Below are 21,051 nucleotides of genomic sequence, written 5' to 3'. Positions count from 1 at the left end.
CTCAAATGAAATGCACCTTTAGTACTGGAGACCCTTAGTAATAATGATTTGATGCTGCTGTTGTTTTGAAGGTGATATGGAGGTCATTCTAATTTGTACATAGGGTGTGTTATATCCATAAATGCATGAATTAATGGACTTTGCAAGCAAAGGAACACACAGCAGATGTGTGGTGACTAACTTGTTGACAGTGTTACATCATGGTAAAGAAAATAACAAATTCTGTCAAATATTCAGCATCGTCAGCTTAAAGGGTCAGCAGTTGTAACTTTTGATAATTTTTCCACTATTTTTGTTCTGTATGTTGATTGCAAATTCACTATTTTTGTTCTGTATGTTGATTGCAAATTCACTATTTCTGTTCTGTATGTTGATTGCAAATTCACTATTTTTGTTCTGTATGTTGATTGCAAATTCACTATTTTTGTTCTGTATGTTGATTGCAAATTCACTATTTTTGTTCTGTATGTTGATTGCAAATTCGCTATTTTTGTTCTGTATGTTGATTGCAAATTCACTATTTTGTTCTGTATGTTGATTGCAAATTCACTATTTTTGTTCTGTATGTTGATTGCAAATTCACTATTTTTGTTCTGTATGTTGATTGCAAATTCACTATTTTTGTTCTGTATGTTGATTGCAAATTCGCTATTTTTGTTCTGTATGTTGATTGCAAATTCGCTATTTTTGTTCTGTATGTTGATTGCAAATTCACTATTTTGTTCTGTATGTTGATTGCAAATTCGCTATTTTTGTTCTGTATGTTCATTGCAAATTCGCTATTTTTGTTCTGTATGTTGATTGCAAATTCACTATTTTTGTTCTGTATGTTGATTGCAAATTCTTCTTCTACTCCCATAACATGTTTCAACACTAAATATTTACATGTAAATTGTCAACATAGTGACTACGTGTAAAAATTACTAAAATGCACTCTTGTTTGCTTACATTTGAATTCTAGTGTTGACCACAACAATGCAATCTATAAATGTACGAAGTTTACAAGCTCAACATTGTATATCTGAACATGCATTTGTAAATAGAATAAGAGACTCAAGTTGTTATTAAAAACGAAAGTGTAAAAAAGTCATCAAAAGGTACAGCTACAGGCCCTTTAAAAACCATAATTTCTGTTAGTCAGTGCGCAAAATACCAAAACTGTCCCTAAACTTAGTTTTTAAGGGTTTTTTATATGCAAAATAATGACAAAATGTCAAACTGTGAGCCATTGTTGTAAAACATTGGTAAATGTCTTTACAGTTACCGTATATATTTCAGCTTTGAAAAAGGAACTGAACAACTTGAAAGGGACAGGATTGTAACACTAAGAAGATTTAACACCTTTCATCAAAACTCAGTTTGAGAATTGATACACTTGCATCTTGTACATAACCATCTATTAAATCCTTAGTTACCTTGTCTTCATTCTCTTGTTTGATTTTCTTGATATCTCTTTCATGTTGTTTTGTTAGATTATCCAATTCTTTTTTGTGTGACTCTTTCATCTCATGTTTCTTTTCTTTTAAAACATTCTCCAGCTGCAAGTCAATATGGCATTAACTATGATTACAACATTTTTACATTTCTGATGTGAAAAGTATAGATATTGATAGTTGCATTAAAAGCATAGATAACAGTATTTGCCAAAATATACCAGTAGTCTACTTCATTTGAATTACATTATGCATTCTATAGTCACTTTACCAATGATTTGGAAATGAATTTGACTCAAGAGTTACAGGGAATCTAGGAGAGAAATGTGTCAGGGAACTTACAACAGCAGGTGTCAGGAAACCAAGAATGAAAGAAGTAATCAATGCTTTCATTGTTGCTGTCACAGAAAGTGCACATTCAGATGGTTTGTTCTATCACTCCTGTGCATGTGACGTATTCATATACGTATTTTTATCCATCATGCATACATATGTATATACATAACAAACACACACACATGCACTCTGGATTTTCAACCTGTTGGATATGCTCCTTTTGACATAGACCTACAACAAAATGAGAGCTAAAAAATGAAATAACTGTGACATTCTTATATCATTAGAGTTATTATATGGAGTTTTTGTATCTTAAACATATTTATGTCATACTTACACCATCTTGTAATTCCTCCACAGCAGATTGTTTTTCTCTTGTAGCTTTTAATTTTGCTTCTTGTGTCTTTCTATCTTCGTCTTGAGCTTCTTGTAACTTGGCTAATAAGTCATCCATAGCCTAAAACAGTTGAGAAGAGACAATTATAGCAATCAAGGCAATGGGTCTACTCAGGAATATAAGTTGTGTTACTTTTGCCACAATTTGGTACAAATGAGGTAATTCTTGAGATATCTTGAGATATCTGCTTGTATATATTTCTGGAAAGAATGGATGCTTTGCTGACCCTTCAAAACATTTTTACATACAGCACTAGTAAACTCCATACCAGGAACAAGTCATCGTTGATGACACAGTCCCCACTTTTAAGGGGTATTTTGATCACAGGTCCTCGGAGAGGATAGAGTCCTCTTCATTAGGTCTGTGATAAAAATACTTTTGAATGAATTCACTTGATACATGTCTGAGTTATGGTTCAGGACATGAAAAAATCGTAACAAAATGGTCGCACAGTGGCCATATTGGATCGCATCACAAAACAAATTGATGTGCATAGCTATGACATTGGTCGATGTCCTTGTACCAACTTTGAATAAAATTGGTCGAAACATGCGGATATGCCTGAGAAATGGCTCTGTACATGAAAACTGGCGGCCATATTGGATCGTATCACAAAACAGATTGACGTGCATATGTATGACATAGATCAATGTCCTTGTACCAACTTTGAATAAAAACGATTGAGATATGCCTGAGTTATGGCTCTGTACATGAAAAAATCGTAATAAAATGGCTGCACAGCGGCCATTTTGGATCGTATCACAAAACAAATTGCCGTGCACAGCTATGACATTTGTCAATAAGCTTGTACCAACTTTGAATAAAATCGGTTGAAACGTGCCTGAGTAATGGCTCTGTACATGAAAAAATCGTAATAAAATGGCCGCCTGGCGGCCATATTGGATCGTATCACAAAACAAATTGACGTGCATATCTATGACATTGGTCAATGTCCTTGTACCAACTCTGAATAAAATCGATCGAAACATGCCTGAGTAATGGCTCTGTACATGAAAAAATCGTAATAAAATGGCCGCCTGGCGGCCATATTGGATCATATCACAAAACAAATTGACGTGCATATCTATGACATTGGTCAATGTCCTTGCACCACTTTGAATAAAATCGGTTGGAACATGCCTGCGTTATCTGTGTACATGAAAAAAATCATAATAAAATGGCTGCCTAATGGCCATATTGGATCGTATCACAAAACAAATTGACGTGCATCTGTATGACATATGAAGTAATCCTTGTACCAAGTTTGAATGAAATCGCTCCAGGCATCTCAGAGATATCTGCGTGAACGGACGGACGGACGCACGCACGCACGCACGCACGCACGCACGCACGCACGCACGCACGGACATGACCAAACCTATAAGTCCCCCCGGACGGTGTCCGTGGGGACTAAAAAGATAAGAACTTTGTGACAATGTGTAATCTCTATGAATTGACTTACTCTTTGATGCTTTTCAACAAGGTCAGATTTCTTTTGGTCTATTTTCTGTGAATGTAATTTTCCTATCTCTTCTAGGGCCTCTTGTTCTTCTTTGTCCAGTTTCTGTTTGCATTCTTCAATAACCTGTAAAATTCATATGACATAGGCATAAGCATACGGGGACTTACATTACTTTCAGAGAATTTACTTAGTGAGTATTAATCAATTCAGTCTGGGTGGTACATGCATGTAAGAAAGCATGGGACAGTGTTAATAGTGACTGTATATGTGACTAGTAACAACAACTACTTGTCAGAGACTTGTAAACTTATCAATAACCACAGTGGATATTTCACATAATTGTTGTTGTAAAAAATTTATAATAAATGAAATTATGAGGCTTACTTTATTTTTCTTTTCTTCAAGTTTCTTCTTTTCTTTGTCGACAGACTCACTCACTTCTTTTTCTATTTTATCCATTGCTTTTTTCTTTTCTTCTTCCAATTTCTCTCTTTCATTTTTCTGTAAATCTTGCAATTCCTCTTTAAGTTTGGTCATAGACTGTGCAAGTTCATCTCTGTTTAAAAAGGAAATTGGATATTACTTAGTGTTCTCTACAATTTCAAAATGAATACAAAAAGCTTCACTTGAAACACAGAGTTTTATGGTAAACTCTTATTCAGCTGTGACCGCAAACGTAGCAATGTTACAGTAGCGCGTGCTTTGAAAGTGAAAGACTTAATCTTTTGCTGAAACTTTCCTGCATGAAACTTTCAACCATTCTCTTACCAAATTGAGAATAAAAATCAGGGGTCACCGTCACTAAACTTGGTACTACATAAACAAATTACTTAACATTAACTGATCATTGAAAATCAAAATGGCCGCCATTGCTGTGTTAAATAAAATTTTATATTTCCGGAGACAATTTTTCATACTTCAAGGGCTTTAAAACGAGCCTCAACAAGTGGAAGATCAGAAAAGAATTGTAAAAATTTGATAGTCAGAATATCTGTCCCCGGGGCACAGTCTACCTGAAGACAATTTTTCACAGATATAATACTTGCTATAATCAACTTTGCTATTGAGCTAGTAATAATTTGCCTTCAGTCTCCACCAAAAGAAAGCTTACAATATTGCTGTAGTCAACAATGATATAGAGCTCTGTGCTCTCTCTGGCCTTTCCTAACTGTTTGTACATTTATGAACTGGGATAGTTGGTACAAATTATTTAACGCTGAACCCCCATCCCTCATCACCCAATTTTCAACAACCACTTCTGGTACTCAATGATGGGTCATGGATGCTTGCAACCTTTTCATTTCTTACTGACATCCTCAACCCTATGAAGTGTGCCATTTGGTCAACCATCACTTGAGTATTAGTCAAGTAATCAATGTTTATTACATAACATAAAACTTAAAGTATATTGTAACACAAATCATAACTCTCTGTGAAATCAATGATTGGTTAGTTTGTGCAGTGAAACCTGTCTAAACTGGAAACCTGTCTAAACTGGACCCTTTTCCAAGTCCCATTCCTATAGAACTTTATAAACCGAACACCTCTCCAAACCGAACAATTTTCTCAGTCCCTGTAGGGTACGGCTTAGACAGGTTTTACTGTATATCAGGGGGCAAGTAACATTATCATTGCTTGCACTAGTTTTAGATGCTAGAAATCTGTCTTCTGTTTTTTCACACTCCATATTATGAAAGCTCTGTGAAACTTGAAAATATGCATGTCATTCAGAGGTGGTGCCTCCATAACTGAAGTCATCACGCAGTATCCTGCTCTGATCAGAACACTGGACAGTCAACAACAGCTCTGATTCTTCACTGTGGGTTCACACAAATATTCCTGTGTCTCCATTATAACTGCAAATTTAAATGTGCAAGTGAGAAACTGAAACTGATGATCCCGCTAATGTTTTGTTTTGAGAGACTAATATTTTTAAAGTGCTGCAGACAATTGTCATTTTGTAGTCTGGATAAAAGTACAGTGTGTGACTCTGCACAGCATTGTTCATGGTGTACCAAGGACAACCATCAGTATTCATAAAATTTTCTAACAATTCCTTTTTAAAATGTTTCAAGGAAACTTATCTACATTGGCAAATTCACTGAAAAGTTCAATCAGCAGCTTGTCAAACAACAAAATTGTATTCCAATTAGATCAGAGATATGCCATTTTCAAGTTAACACGCAAACAATAGATTTTTAGACTTTTGCCACTTGAGGATACCCTAATTTGACTAGCGATAAGGGTTCTTCTACTTCGCTCCTGGGGCTTGAATGTCCAAAAGTATTGATCTTCAGTTTCACACACATGTGACTAATTAGCTGAGGCCTAAACATTTCATACGAAATTCACTCTCATGTAAAATGATCTGAACGTGTTCTTCCTCAGGAAATTAAGACCAAATTTGAAAGCTATTAGACAAGTGATTCTAAAGATGCAGATGTTTTGACCACAAGTATATACCAAAAGTTAAAGTATTTACTATACCCGAAAATGTACACATACACATGCAAATGTCATCATTATCAGAATGACGTAATCCTGGAAACCAAAGAAACAAGTTTCACTGTTATCCGAAAATGTACACATACACATGCAAATTTCATCATTATCAAAATGACGTAATCACTGGAAACCAAAGAAACAAGTTTCACTGTTATCGGATTACTTGTTTGAAAGCAGATTTTCGGAAAAATTTGGAGGAAAAAATTCATAACATTTTTATCTTTGCAAAATGTATGCTAATATGCAAAAATCTAAATTAGATCACCTCTGGGTATACAAATACAAAAAATCAATAGCCAGTACGTAGTTCCTGAGTTTCTCATTTTTGACTGCCATCAAATTTAAAAGCTTATTTCATAACTTACAAGATTCTCATATTCTTTTGCACAAAATTTCAAATTAGCAACCTACGATGCATCTTGACACCAAACACTGAGGTGATACAAGCAGTGGTACTCAAGTGTTTGCAGTGGATGAAGATACATACAGATGATGGACATCTACTGATCCAATAGCTACCATGGTGTAAACAGTATGAAGCAAATGAGAGCAAAAAATGCTGAGAATAAAACAATGTCAGTACCTTAGTTTCTTTTCTTCATCTTGTTGTTCTCTTCTGACACTTTCACGCATTTTCCTGAGAGCATCTGATTTACCTTCTTGTAATCTAGCTTCTTCATCATCATGCGAATCACGTACTTCCTTCCTTATTGATCTGAACATAGAGTAAATTATATTCTTATCCATGTCATCCATGCAAGGACATACCTTAGAAGATAACTAGCATGAATAATGTCTCAGACAAAGACAGTCTTAGTAAACTGTGACATTTTACCTGAGATAGGCTTCTTTCTCCTGTTCAAGTTCAGCTTCTGCCTTTTCTTGTTCTTCTTTCATTTTCTTTTTGAATGACTTCAAAGCATCTTCTTTGTCATTCATAAGATCTAGCTTTGCATTTTCCAGTTCTTTGTTTAACCTTTCCTTTAAATCTGACAGTATTTTTTCATGTTCTTTCCTCATTTTCTCTTCGTCATCTTTGAAAGTCTTATTTTGATTAAACCTCCTGAAATACAATAATGTGCCTGGAGAGTTAACATGGCCACTATGATCACACCATAATACAATATATTTGCACTTTGGAAGTTGTTTTCACAAGTTTAAAATCTGATGTTTAATATCAATACAAAAATTATTCAGACATCATCAACAGTTATTTCGATCTCATTCCTCTTGAGGTTCTGATAATACAAGGTGTTCCACAGAGTGTGGCCTTCTGAACGGCTTGTAACTTTTATAAATGTGAGAATGCTAGACATGAGAGGCACTGATGATGACATAACTTGATTTATCTCACAGTATAACCTTTTTGAATGACAGTGTACAACTTATTTAATTTAATTCTCTAAGTTGCGGTATAAGGGATACAAAGAACACAAAACATAGTCTGTGATATTTGATGACAAGACAGAGATGACACATACTGTTGTTGACTTATTGTTTCACCTGTAGCTCAATGTATTGCTGCCTTGTTTTGATTGGCTGACAGGCTAGAATTTATCATCAGAAATACAGGGCAGCCAATGTAAAATTATGTTTTCTCATTGACTGTTACAGAATTTTATTTCCATCAACTTTCTTCTTATTTAATACAGTTGATTTTACAGTACAAGCATTCTGTTCAGCTTTTTTAGCACACACAAATTCTGTTATTCTCGATTGTGGATCAGAGTGACAGAGTGCCCTTGATTTAAAAGCAAAGAACTGCTGATCATAGAGATGAGCAGACAGTCACATAGTCTATGGACAATAAAGATAACCTACTTTTGGGCGGCATTGGCTTGAATCTCAGCTCTTTTCCGTCTTTCCTCTTCTTCTCTACTCTTCTTATCTTCTGGTAGTAAGATTTTCTTCTTTAAACTTCCAGTTGTTGCATTAAGTTTGGTCAATCCCTTCACATCTCCCAGATTCCTCGATGGTAATGTGCTGGACATCTACAGAACAAAGTTTGCAGTCCATTCAATATACACAAAGTAATTAGAATTTACATGTTACTCTTATTGCTGTCCTTTCAGAAAATTTCATCTCAAAAGACAGGAAACAATGGATAGGATTATTAAATAATGCTGTCACTTGTTCAAATGTAACATGAGGTTATACAGTATGCAATAGCATGTTTCATAAAGTATCTGATAGAAAAAAATACCTTCATTGACACTAATGCTACATAAACCTAACTTTGTGTATCTACTGTACCTTACATGTACTCATACATTTCAGTTCTGAATTACATGTGCCTCAAAAATCAAACTAAATAATTGGTTTTTTTTGGAATAAGCTGAACAATTTATAACACAATTTATGTTAATGATGTTACTGAAGTACAACTATGTCAAATAATTTGCACACTATATGTATCATTTACAAAAGGTGTCATCATGCGGATATAAAAACATAGGGCCAAAGTCCCTGAAGCTACTATAGACATGGATACAAAATTAAGTATTTCCTGACTGTATGAAATTATCTCACTAAGGTCATCCTAGGGACCTGTAAACCAAATATTAAAGCTGTCTGACCAGCGGTTTTGAAAAAACAAGCGACCCAACAGTTGACAGAGCTCTGCTGTGTTATGTAGAGAATAACTTTTTGTGACACATGTATTGATGAAGAAGGTGGATATCTTTGATAGCTAATTTCAGGATGGCCTGACCAAAAATGGCAAAATTAGCTGCAAAAATACAAAATTGAAGATTTTATCATAATTTCAAAAAAAATTACATTAAGATAAAGCCTAGGACCAAAAATGGCAAAAAATTGACCCAAAAATACAAAAATCGAAGATTTCATCAAATTTCAATATCACACTTAGACAACCCCCAGGAACCTGTATACCAAATATCAAAGGCATCAGACAAGTAGTTTTTGAGAAACACATTTTTGACCAAAAATGGCAAAAAATAGACCCAAAATGCAAAAAATCAAAGATTTCATCAAATTTCAATACATCACACTAAGACAACCCCTAGGAGCCTGTATACCAAATATCAAAGGTATCAGACAAGTAGTTTTTGAGAAACACACTTTTGACCAAAAATGGCAAAAAATTGACCCAAAAATACAAAAATCGAAGATTTCATCAAATTTCAATATCACACTTAGACAACCCCCAGGAACCTGTATACCAAATATCAAAGGCATCAGACAAGTAGTTTTTGAGAAACACATTTTTGACCAAAAATGGCAAAAATTACAGATTTCATCATATAGTCAATATATCATATTTAGTTCATCTGTAAGAACCTGTATACCAAATATCAAAGCTGTCAGACGAGCGATTTTGATGAATAAAGTTTTGACCAAAACTGACAAAAAATTCCTTAAAAATACAGATTTGCATATTTCATCACAATTTGAACAAATCTAAGTTAGGTTATCCCTAGGGACCTGTATACCAAATAACAAAGCTGTCTGACCAGCGGTTATGAAAAAGAAAATTATTTACCAAAAACGCCTTTTTTGGTGCTAATTTGCATATTTTCAACAATATCAAAAAACTAAAAAAAGTGGTTTCTCATAATCATGTTTTTCATCTACACAACAAATATCAAATCAGTAAGTACTGCAGTTCGCAAGATATTTGAGTGGATGGACGCCTCACAAACCGACATACATACATACAGACTGATGTCGGATGCCGGACGGATACCCATCCCAATAGCTTCTATAGACAGTGACTATGTCTATAGTAGCTAATAAACACTTACTTATCAGTTTAATTTGCACACAACAAATACATATTCTTAGTCTTTGACTAAACTTCACATATTTTTCTTGATATATTTTTGAAACATTGACATGAATAATACTATCTGTCTATAAGTCCATATAAGTGAGTTCAAAATTAATTTGTTCATCACAAATGAATTTGTCACGGTAATTATTGTGGTAAAGTTACATGACTCGGTATTAAATGATAAATAAATAACTAGACTAAAGCAATTTGAAGTTTGTCAAATTTTATTTTTGCACCAACCAACCTGGAAGAGATAAAGACAGAGCTATTGAGCTTTACATTCAAAAGCTTTGGACTAATCAACTGACCTTTGGAGTTACAGCTTCTGGTACAGGTGTAAGATTTTCTGCCTCCATTAAATGTAGTCTGTCTGACAAAATAGGACTGATACCAAAGTCCTAAATGATGAGAAAAAATACATAACCATTTACTGATGAGAAAAAATACATAACCATTTACTATCTTCAATCACACAATGTATTGCAGATTCTAAACACACTTGGTCTAAGAATATTTACCAACATCCTTTATCACATGACTTCATTGCCATGCATAATACTATGGAAATGTAGCCCTACCATTTGATTCCTGTATCACATTGTCTGGCAGTTACTATGGTTCAAATAAAAGTGAGAATATGAAAAAATAAACTTCCAATGTATTGTTATATGAGTTGTTTTTTGTACATGTTCAATTTTTACTAAGAAATTCTACACATTCTATTTGTTGTAACTCTGATAGATAATGCAGACTTTACCTATCTTGAACTAAGAGGCTACAATACAATTTCTATTTCGCATCTGATATCATTTTGTGAAATATTGCAGTATTTATAAGGTACACTATAAAACATAAATGAACCAGATATTGTTTGTTGACCTAAAAAATACACTTCAAGGAGCACCAGCCCTGCCAAGGTACTCCCTTTTGTTTTAAGACCTCAGTACACAATCATTATATTCAGGCCACAACAATTAGAATGAATATAATCCTTATCAAGGTATGTGAAGATGGCTTTCTGGCAGACAGTGACCCATTCATTCAAAGAACCTCCAATTATACAATGAACAACTTACATCATAGTCTCATTGGGCATATTTTGTCTTGTGAAAGTTACTTAGAAAATTAATTATACATCTATTTATCATCAGGGTTTAGATTCTTTTTCTCTTTGATTTTATCACACAATCAGTGAACAGATAGTCACCGACAGAATGGACACAGCTATCAACAGCATTGTCAATGTTGTCCAATGTAGAATACATATATGTAATATGAGAAGGTGGTATACACAAACAGCCAGCCCCCTCCCACATGGTCGATGAACATGTTATGATCTTGTTTGCTGTATCTCAGCTATATGACTGATAATCAATGATATAGCTATCCCATCTATCTTGTTTGGCCCATTTTGAATGTTGTCCCGTGAAGCTATAGCTCTGAGAAAGTGATGTCTAATTAAGTTTCTCAAATTCTTGGTAGCTGCATGACCACCTCAACAAATCTCAGTCAATGATGCAAGGTTTTCTGCAGACATAGCCTTATTTGGATAATGAAAGCTGGAAAGTTCTCTTTGATTTATACTGACAAGCTTGTGCAAATGGAAAACATTTAACCATTATACTGAAAGGAAGGTTCATGAAGGACAAAACTAAAACTGAATCCTATTAGAGTTTGATAGCAGCAGCTTCACAGCCGCTCAGTTATGATGACATGATACAATTTGTTACTAATGCTCATGTATTGTGATATTTGATTTTTATAGAATTATTTCCAAGTAACCCTGTAAAGATTAAATATGCCTAATTATCCTGAATTTACAAATGACACATACACAATGATTCACAAACTATCTTCCTTCTGATTGAGATCAGAAAGTAACTAGAAGTATGCATGGCCATACAAGACAAGCATTTGTGATTTCAGTTTCTTACCACTGATCCATTATCATCGGTATCTCCTGAAGTATCCGATTTCAATTTCATTAATTCTTCTTCAGGTTCAGATGTCTGCAAGAAAACAACACAAGGGGTTTAATCAAGGTTCTTCCATCACCTCTCCATCACCTGTCAGACCTTGGTTTCATGTAACTTGTAATATGTCAACTACACTTTAGATTGTAGTGTAAAGGACAATGTTTACATTACAATCAGCTTACAGATGCACTTCCAGTACCACTGCTATTTATTAACAAGCTTATCAAAGTGGAGATACTTATTTAGTCACATACAAGGTTACAATTGTTGCATCTTGAACAAACATAACTCTGACCACAAAATCATAGAGTGAAATAAGGCAAGAATGATTATTACAGTGGAAGACACAGACAGTATTTATCATTCATCACTGGTAACCTAAGGAGTTGTTACAGTCAATTAGCTGGATGCTCCCTCATCAAACCCTTTTATTTCATATCCAACGGTTTTGTCAGGTGATGCCTGAATTATTATTTAACCTTTTCAACACCATGGTTTGGCCCAAACCAATTGTTACTTATAATGACTAGGGACCCGTTTACAAAGAATTGAAGAGAAGCCATTTTAAGGTTTTTGGAAAATCCAATATGGCTGCCAGGTCACGTGACCAAATAAAATTTCAAGGGTCAGGTGCACGAGTACTCATTGACACCTATAAGCCCTGCAAGTTTGAGAAGTGTTCGTTCAGCCGTTTTAGAGATCTAGGTGAGCAAAGAAACGGCAGAAGAAGAAAAAGAGGAAGAGGAAAACAGTAGAACTCGAGCAATAACAATAGGGTCCCAGCCGGTCGGCTTGGGCCCCTAAATACCAAACACCCTATGTATCACCTAGGTTGAGGTTTACCACACAAAGTGACAGAAATATTTCTTAAAATTACACATTGTAGATGACAACTTATGAATTAGCTCACTCTTTGGTAAACCTATGTACAAGCTTTTAACTATCACATAAAGTTTTGAAATTTTGTATGTTGCTTTAATAAACCCCGGCACGAAAAGGACCGGGATCAGGATTAAGTATGGTGTTAAGAAGATTGTGAGGTGTTTCTGTCTTTTGTTTTCCTTTGAAATTGCAATCGTTATATAAATATGTTGCTAGATTTTGGCTTAAGTCCTCACCAGGCTTTAAGGGGTTTGTTTTTCTCATATAATTTCAGAGTACATCAGTACAATCTCTGACAGGAAAGCAAGCACTTAGGAAGTCTTCAGGTTAAAAAGCAATTGAAATACCAATACAGTAACTACAAATGTTCTAGTACAAATAACCATACATGTATACGTATGTCTACACTAACAGCTACCATGAAATGCTACAGAGGAATGCATGCAATACAGATATGTATGAACAAACAAACAAACAGCAGGCAACAAATATTGCATGAATATCAAATAGACATTTTGGCCTTTTGCCCATATGTATTTATAAGCATGCACCTGAATGAATGTGTGTGTAATGAGTCTAAGCCATGGAATGTCTCTTGGAATATACAGTAAAAGAAAAGGTAATAATTATGGGAATACCTGAGACTCTCCCTGGAATAGCAGGCAAAAAAATGTTAGAAATATCACAAATTCAGATTTATTGTATAATCATTTCTTTTGAGATACCATTTCAATATTGATTGAAACATACCCATCAGTGTATTCTGTATTGGAATAAACTACCAGTCCGTATTCTGACCCTGATGTTGATATTTTTAATTGGCAATTTCTTTACTAAACCAGACACCTACTAAGATGCAGTTTTCATGAACACAAAGGAGATGATGTTTTTATAAACAGATATATCAGAATTAGACTGAGGGGACACACTGATAGTAGATATTTAGGAAAGTGATACCATACTAGTATATGTAGTTACTGTTGAGTAGGAGCTTAGAAGTCAGGAAATGAAAATTTGCTCCCAACATTTGGTTATAATAAATGTACACTACATAGTACAGCAGAGAGAGCACACCAGGTACACTTCAGCAAAACACAAATGTGAATCCAAGTACTGCATTAAAAGTAACAAACAGAGAAGTGGGTATGAGATCTCTTTATTGGTTCAGTACAGGTATGTCTCCCTGATTTGTTCTCTTTGCAGTGGTGTCAAATGAGATCACCTTTAGTTACACAACAATGCTGTGCATAGCAAGTGCTAGCATCACAGCTTGTAAACCTGACATTCTATGATTTGATAAATCCCCTTACACGCATAGGTAGTGTTATATTGTTATAGCAGATGATAAACAAGAAAACAGTCACATACTGGCATTTATCAATTCAAGCATCAAGTATACTGCAAAATATTCTGGAAGATGGCGATGGTATTTGACATTATAGTTGCCATTGCATTAATAGTCCAAAGGAAAGACAGACTTACCTCATACCCAAGCTGTCCTACGTCATTCAAATCCATATCAAGTTTCAGATCAAGTCTAGGACTCTCTGTTTCCTGAAGTAAAAATAATTAATCAAAAGTAGTTATTATTGTGAATAGAAATGTTTTATGTTTCAAAATTGGCCAAGAAATTTCATCACTATTTGATTGCATAGGATAATCTCTAGTTACCTTTTATCCTAAGCCATATTTGAAAGCAATTTGAAGAGCATTTTTAGAAACTTCTTACAGAAAATGAGGAAATTGGTCCTAAATTTACATTTTCATTATAGTTTGTAAAAACCTGACTCAAGGATTTTGAAAGTTATTCATCACATTTCAAAGCCATTTGTTGAATAAAATGTACCAAAAACTATCAAAAATGAAAATGGTAAATTTTAAGGCATCCCTCATATGGACAATACCTGTAATCTATGACAACTTTCTTTAATGTTTGATGTACTAAACAATACATTTTCTTGGTCTTCTTCTTAAAGTATGTTGAACTATAAATAAGTACACTAAGTGTGACAGTTTTCGGACGACCTCAGTTTTCGGACATTTAATGACATGCTGTTCGTCGTACTCAATTCACTAGGTATTGATAGCGTTTTACAAGTCATGTGACAGCATGTTAAGTCAGGTGACACTGCTGTCCTGTACGTCACTGACTTCAGCTTATATGATAATCTCACATTGGTATAACCAAATGTGAGCTAATAAAAGATAAAAAAATTGTGTGAACTTTGTTGCAAGCAGCAAACTCCAATTGCTACACATTTTATCAGGAAATCTACCTCATCATCCATGTCCAACATTTGAATATGTTCTCCTCTGGATCCTTTCAGAAAACTCCTGCCAGTCCCTGTCAATTCAAAACCACCAGATTTCGATGTGGATCCAACTTTGCTCTGAAAATACATGACAAATCAGTGAGTTATTTCAAATCTTGTTTCCTAAACAGATGACAAGTTTTAAAGCACCTACTGCTGAGCAACAGCACCAGTCATCTTACCAACAGTGGTGAATTTGGTTTTTACAAGTGTTATTTTCTCTGTTTTCTAAACAAATGATATACAAAAGTTTCTTTCTCTTTAATAGCATTATGTCATTTTACAACTGTTTACTAGATATTGCTGATAATTCAACTTTGAAAAGTTACCAAATCACATGGGTTGATCATTACATTGAAGACAGTGTATTTTTATCTATATTGTTATATATAATTTCTAATTTAACTGTGACTTCATATTTTAGTTTTGTTTAATTGACATGCTCTATCTTCCAATGACTTTGTTCACTGGTTTTTGATCACACCAATCTGACACTTACTGGTACTTTCAGTTCATACATACTAATTCATTGCAAAGCTGCAAACCAAGAAACCAAGAATTAAATACCATTGAATTGAGAATAGCTCGCTTTACTGTTATCTATGATAGATTTCCTTTAGGACTTACTCCAAATGTTGATGTCAGTCCAGCTGTTGTAGCTAAAGGATCAGATCTCATAAGTCTATTTGGAGCACCAGTTGTGCTACCCATGGTACCAGGCATACCACCAAAGCTACCACCAACTTCACCTTTCAGTGGGCCTAAACTACCCTGCAAAATTAATATAAAAATATCAGATAAATTGCCTGAGAGTTAAGTGTTTGTACCATTTTTTGGTTAAAAATTGCTTTTTCAACAGCAATGCACTCTGTCCACTATTTGTAACTTTGTAATGTAGGCAACAATGAAATGAATGGAATTGTTCTATCAGTGCATGTCCATTATTTGTAACTTTGTAATGTAGGCAACAATGAAATGAATGGAATTGTTCTATCAGTGCATGTCCATTATTTGTAACTTTGTAATGTAGGCAACAATGAAATGAATGGAATTGTTCTATCAGTGTAACTTTGTAATGTAGGCAACAATGAAATGAATGGAATTGTTCTATCAGTGCATGTCCATTATTTGTAACTTTGTAATGTAGGCAACAATGAAATGAATGGAATTGTTCTATCAGTGTAACTTTGTAATGTAGGCAACAATGAAATGAATGGAATTGTTCTATCAGTGCATATCTTGCATAGATGTCCACTATTGACTTGATGTAGATTTTTTAATATCAATATCAATCACTGTTTTCAATTTATTCCTTGTTCAACTGTATTTCACAACAAATTATATCTTCTCACTCAGAAGTGACTACAGTATGGCATGTTTAATTATAATACCAGTCTTCCTAGATACAAAGAGATTTGTTATCTATGAAGCAGACTTACAAAATCGATTTCATATTAGAGACTTTACTGCTTTAACTGATTTTTAAAGAAATTGTTTGTGTTTTATCAAAAGCAAATGTTACTTATTGCTTTAGGATGAAAATGCTCAACAATTCAGGAATCATAAAAAGTGGCACATTTTAAATTTCCCACACGCTTTCTGAAATGAGATGTCAAATAACATCTGAAATATTATTCAAATCAGAATATTGATACAAAATATACTTGCTTAAAATCCAATGTTGCATGGTACTACTTTCATCATACAAACATCAATAAATTTGCTTTAATTAAATTTTGTATTTTTTAATTCAGCAATTCAGTTTCAAACTTGTCCTATTCTTTTTCACAAACAAACTAGTGCTTCATCTAAGGTTGGGGAACATTGGTAAATGATTTGTGAAGCAAAGCAACATTGATGCTTTCCTCTAATCTGATTGCAGTTGATATGCCATGGGGGAACATTTACCTGCTGTCTGCTTACCACCCTCTACAAAAACTACAACACTACAATTGTGTCATAAAAAAGTCACTTAGAATTCAATGATGAAAACTATAGAGAACATCCATTTTTATGAAAACTGTACTGCCCAAAACTTAGAGCCCTTAATACTTACTTGTGGCTTCTTATCAAATTCTTTACCAAACTTCTTGAAATCCTTCTCCTTTTTATCTTTTTTCTTCTTATCTTTTTTCTGTGGCATCTGTTTGCTTGGTATTGGTTTCTTTCTTTCTTCTGTCACCATATTTCTGTAGTATTCATCACAAGGATGGTCCCACATACTCTCTCCAGAGGCAAAATTAAAGTAGTATATGTCACCCGATCCACTTTGATCTTGACTGAAAGAAGAAATTGTTATTTACTATTTAAGTACACACTCTTTAAGTTGTTGACGGAGAGAATGGCACAGCTGTTTATTGTTAGCAGTTTAAACCTTGTACATTTTGATCAATTGTGGATGGTTTACATCAGCTTTACTGACAAGTCAATCAATCCTAAATAAGCTTTCAAACTAAGTTTGTCGATTACAATTCAGAATTTTCATCCAATGATATACACTTGACAAATGACAGCTACAGGGATGTAGAAAATTTTGGTTACACATGGCAAAAATGAAAGCATAGGCAGTTACAAGTGGTGTGTGAGTGCACAAAGTTTGTGCAAAGTGTCATGAATTTTTACTGAAACTAAATTTTCACAAACAGCCGGTTGTTTTTGCCGGTTGCCGGCTATTTTCTATATCCCTGGGCTACTTCACATATAAGAAACACTTGAGATTACCTACCTTGTATGCAGAGGGCTAAATATTGTCAACGACACTGTGCAAAGTTTGTTAGAGAATCAGAGCTATAGGGAATCTCCTTACAGTCCACTGATGATTATTAGTAAAGGGCATGACAAACAAAACTCACTGTGTTTAAAGGGAGAGGGTTCAAATCTAATCCAATTATCATGTGGTCAAACTACATGTAGGCCATGGAAACTGTTTATAAACACACTACTCAATCAAAATTGATTTGTTATGAAATGTTTGTTGTCCAAAATTAAAATAATTGTTTTGTGGGGGGAATGTTGCATTTTCCAATTTTAGTTTAGGAGGAGGGAGGAGCTTTGAGGGCAAATGAAATACTGCAGGTATTATGTTTGCCATGTGTATGTTTAAATAATCCATGGTCCCAATAGGGAAAATAATTTAAATAATTTTTAAGGCAAGTGTTTATGTGCATTTCAATTAAAAATTGTTAGCAATGGTTTAGGAAATTATAACTTCTGGTACTAACCATGGTTTCCAATCTTGTGGCAAAGGAGCATTTATACCTTCACGGGCTATCCACATCAGGTGTGGTTCTCGATCAACTTCTATACCTATCACCTGTGCATACTCTCGTATTTCTGTTGAAGAGAAAGATAGTATCATCGCCACTAACAAATGTCAATCCGTTATGGGCACATAATCTACCCGCTAAATATTGCCAATCTACACATTGGGTACATGTACATGTATTGCAGTTTTTTCATGATAGCATAAAGTAGTCATGTTGAAAAGCAGACACTGTTTTAACTTATTTGTACTGTAAACCCGGTACCCATACATTGTAATAATTTACTAAAGTGTTTGAAAAGTATTTGACATGCAATAATTCAACAGTTGAACAAATTGTATATATATTTTTATATGATTTTTCAGAAAAAAATATTGTGATCAATCAAGATCTCCCTCAGTTACTGTACTGGTATCAACATCTACAAGGTTTTATGTTGTACTGCTGATTTGTACTGACCATGTCAATATCTACTGGGCATAAAGTGTTGGGTAGTACCGTTTTGGAAATGATTAATTTTCCTGCAATACTTGTTGATGTATAAAGAGTAATCAGTACACCAAACCTGCTTTACACATATCACTTTGCAACGTATGATGAATACAGTCTATGTCATGCAGTAAGATGTGTTGGACAACAAAACTTACTATGATTTCAGAAAGTTGCATTACGAGAGGGTGGTAAAATTTACTAAACATTATTGAATTGTTTGCCAAATGCTTGTACCTAAACAATTCAAAGCTGTACGATAACCACTTTCACAACATTCTGTATAATTCCTTGTTGGAAACAGTTGGAGAATATGTTTTATATTGTATGGTGTTTGCACAAACCTTCCTCAGTGGGTTGATAATGTTCATCATAATCCTCTTCGAGGATCAGCTGATCTCCCATCATCATCTTGGCAGACTTTTATGTGTGTACAAAGCCAACATGAAAAAGATCCACACCTATATTGAAAAATACAGAGTTTCATAATATATCTAAATACACTGCACTAAAAGATACTAAGGTCGATCTTATGGATACAGTCACTCCCTTCTACCTCCCTGACGATTTATTCTATCTCCATAATGAGAATGAGTAACTCTGTATTGACACAGTAATAAACTATGAAAGTAACAGAGAAATCGCTTGCCCAAAAATCAAGAAAAGAAATAGGAAAAGAAAAGGTATATGACGGACATCTCCATACTTTAAAAATGACATGCCAACGCTTACAATGATGCACGTAATATTTAAAATCAATTTTGTGATCAGATACATGCTATGTACGTACATACTGTTGTTTATGAATGGAGCAAACGTCGAATGTACAATGTTGCTGTACGCGAGGTCGAAATGCAACATTAAAATAGAAAACTATGCAATATGTCATAGCAAAGTGAAAGGGCCGAAAGAATTACACTATCATGAAAGGAAGCCAAAAACAGTGCCAGTTGGATACGAGTAGTACTATAGGCTATTATATTGTCTCAAGTATGCGTTCGAACAAGTCTATGTCCTATGTTTTGAAGACGTAAAAATACAAAAACCTTCGCTGTTAAACACAGACATAGGGGAATAATGGGCGATGAGAAAGGTGGTCAGAGTTCCCTGTTTCGTTTAAATCCGTATTTAGCCACTCAACAAACAGATCGAGATTACTTTGCGATCGGTGAAGGGACAATATTCCGCGCAAAATTGTGCTAGCTGGCACGATACCAAAATTCATGTTCAGGTATGCTTTAACTGTTGCAGCGACAGAAGGGTCACTTCTATCACTTTGTACTGAAAATCTATGCTTTGAAACGCCAACTTCTACCGCCCAACTTACCGTTATGTAAAAATACAAATCAAAAAGCCGCCGCTTAACTTTGTTTTCTCACAGATTCAGGATATAAGTGCTTGCAGCTACCACCGTGTATGTAACATCGACTGTTTACTGTCGTCCGCCATTGATCAACGGGTCGTCTGAAATCTCGCAAAATCTCGCGAGTACAGTTGTTTCGTCTGCACAGCAGGAATCCGGAAGACAAGATAAGACGCACAGCGTCTGTTGCCTTGGCAACTACTTAGTTCCGTCCAGATACTCTTTACTTTACTGGTATATCATTTTGAGACTGTCTCGTCTTCTCTCTATCTCAATGGTACACCATACTAGGTATATAGCATGAAACTTGCTCAGGAAATGGATAATGCATCTACAATTTCCTCAGATTTACCTTTGACATCATTCATAATTAAAAGGACAAAGTCGGCCATTTTTCATGAATTTTGTTTGATGCAAGATACTACTTATATTGTTTGACATGTTGAAATATACTGAATGAATGGGTGACTACATGCATATATTGGACCCCGGTTTTAGACAAATTAAATGAAACCATGGCAAAAATGAATTAATGGTCATGACCATTAATTCATTTTTGCGATGCTTTCATGTTTCGTGTCTAAAACCATGGTCGAATATATGCATGGTCACCCATTCACTCAGTATATTTCCTTTTTCAAAATAAAATTAATTCTAAATTGTTTATTTTACAATGTATCAAAAATTCCTTCCACTCTACTCATGTTAACTATTCTTTATTTCACCATATATTAATTGCTGCCCAAATGTTTGGAGCCTTACTGATCTCTATGCCTACAACAAGACTTTTTTCTCGACTCAGTGCCCATGGGATCTATACACAGATTCATTGGTTACTGG

At 34.5% G+C, this 21,051-nt stretch overlaps 1 protein-coding gene across 1 annotated transcript in view; it reads right to left on the bottom strand.

Moving 5' to 3' along the window:
- The window catches only part of LOC139116254 (centrosomal protein of 164 kDa-like), a 50,740-nt gene extending 30,426 nt beyond the window's left edge, over positions 1-20,314 (bottom strand). Inside the window, exons 1-16 of the mRNA XM_070678842.1 lie at positions 20,176-20,314; positions 19,193-19,309; positions 18,318-18,429; positions 17,153-17,375; positions 15,724-15,867; positions 15,061-15,174; positions 14,267-14,338; positions 11,861-11,935; positions 10,235-10,324; positions 7,955-8,124; positions 6,969-7,196; positions 6,717-6,848; positions 4,013-4,184; positions 3,629-3,751; positions 2,107-2,226; positions 1,416-1,538 (exon numbers count right to left, since the gene is read on the bottom strand). Coding sequence (XP_070534943.1) covers positions 1,416-1,538; positions 2,107-2,226; positions 3,629-3,751; positions 4,013-4,184; positions 6,717-6,848; positions 6,969-7,196; positions 7,955-8,124; positions 10,235-10,324; positions 11,861-11,935; positions 14,267-14,338; positions 15,061-15,174; positions 15,724-15,867; positions 17,153-17,375; positions 18,318-18,429; positions 19,193-19,259 — 1,965 coding nt within the window. The 5' untranslated portion in view covers positions 19,260-19,309; positions 20,176-20,314. The remainder of the gene's footprint in view (positions 1-1,415; positions 1,539-2,106; positions 2,227-3,628; positions 3,752-4,012; positions 4,185-6,716; positions 6,849-6,968; positions 7,197-7,954; positions 8,125-10,234; positions 10,325-11,860; positions 11,936-14,266; positions 14,339-15,060; positions 15,175-15,723; positions 15,868-17,152; positions 17,376-18,317; positions 18,430-19,192; positions 19,310-20,175) is intronic.
- Positions 20,315-21,051: the final 737 nt, after the last annotated feature.

This window comes from Ptychodera flava, chromosome 17 (genome assembly GCF_041260155.1).
Source record: "Ptychodera flava strain L36383 chromosome 17, AS_Pfla_20210202, whole genome shotgun sequence".
NCBI classification, from domain to species: Eukaryota; Metazoa; Hemichordata; class Enteropneusta; family Ptychoderidae; genus Ptychodera; species Ptychodera flava.
Note: the sequence above shows the minus strand (reverse complement) of the source record. Positions and strands in the feature narration are given on the sequence as shown.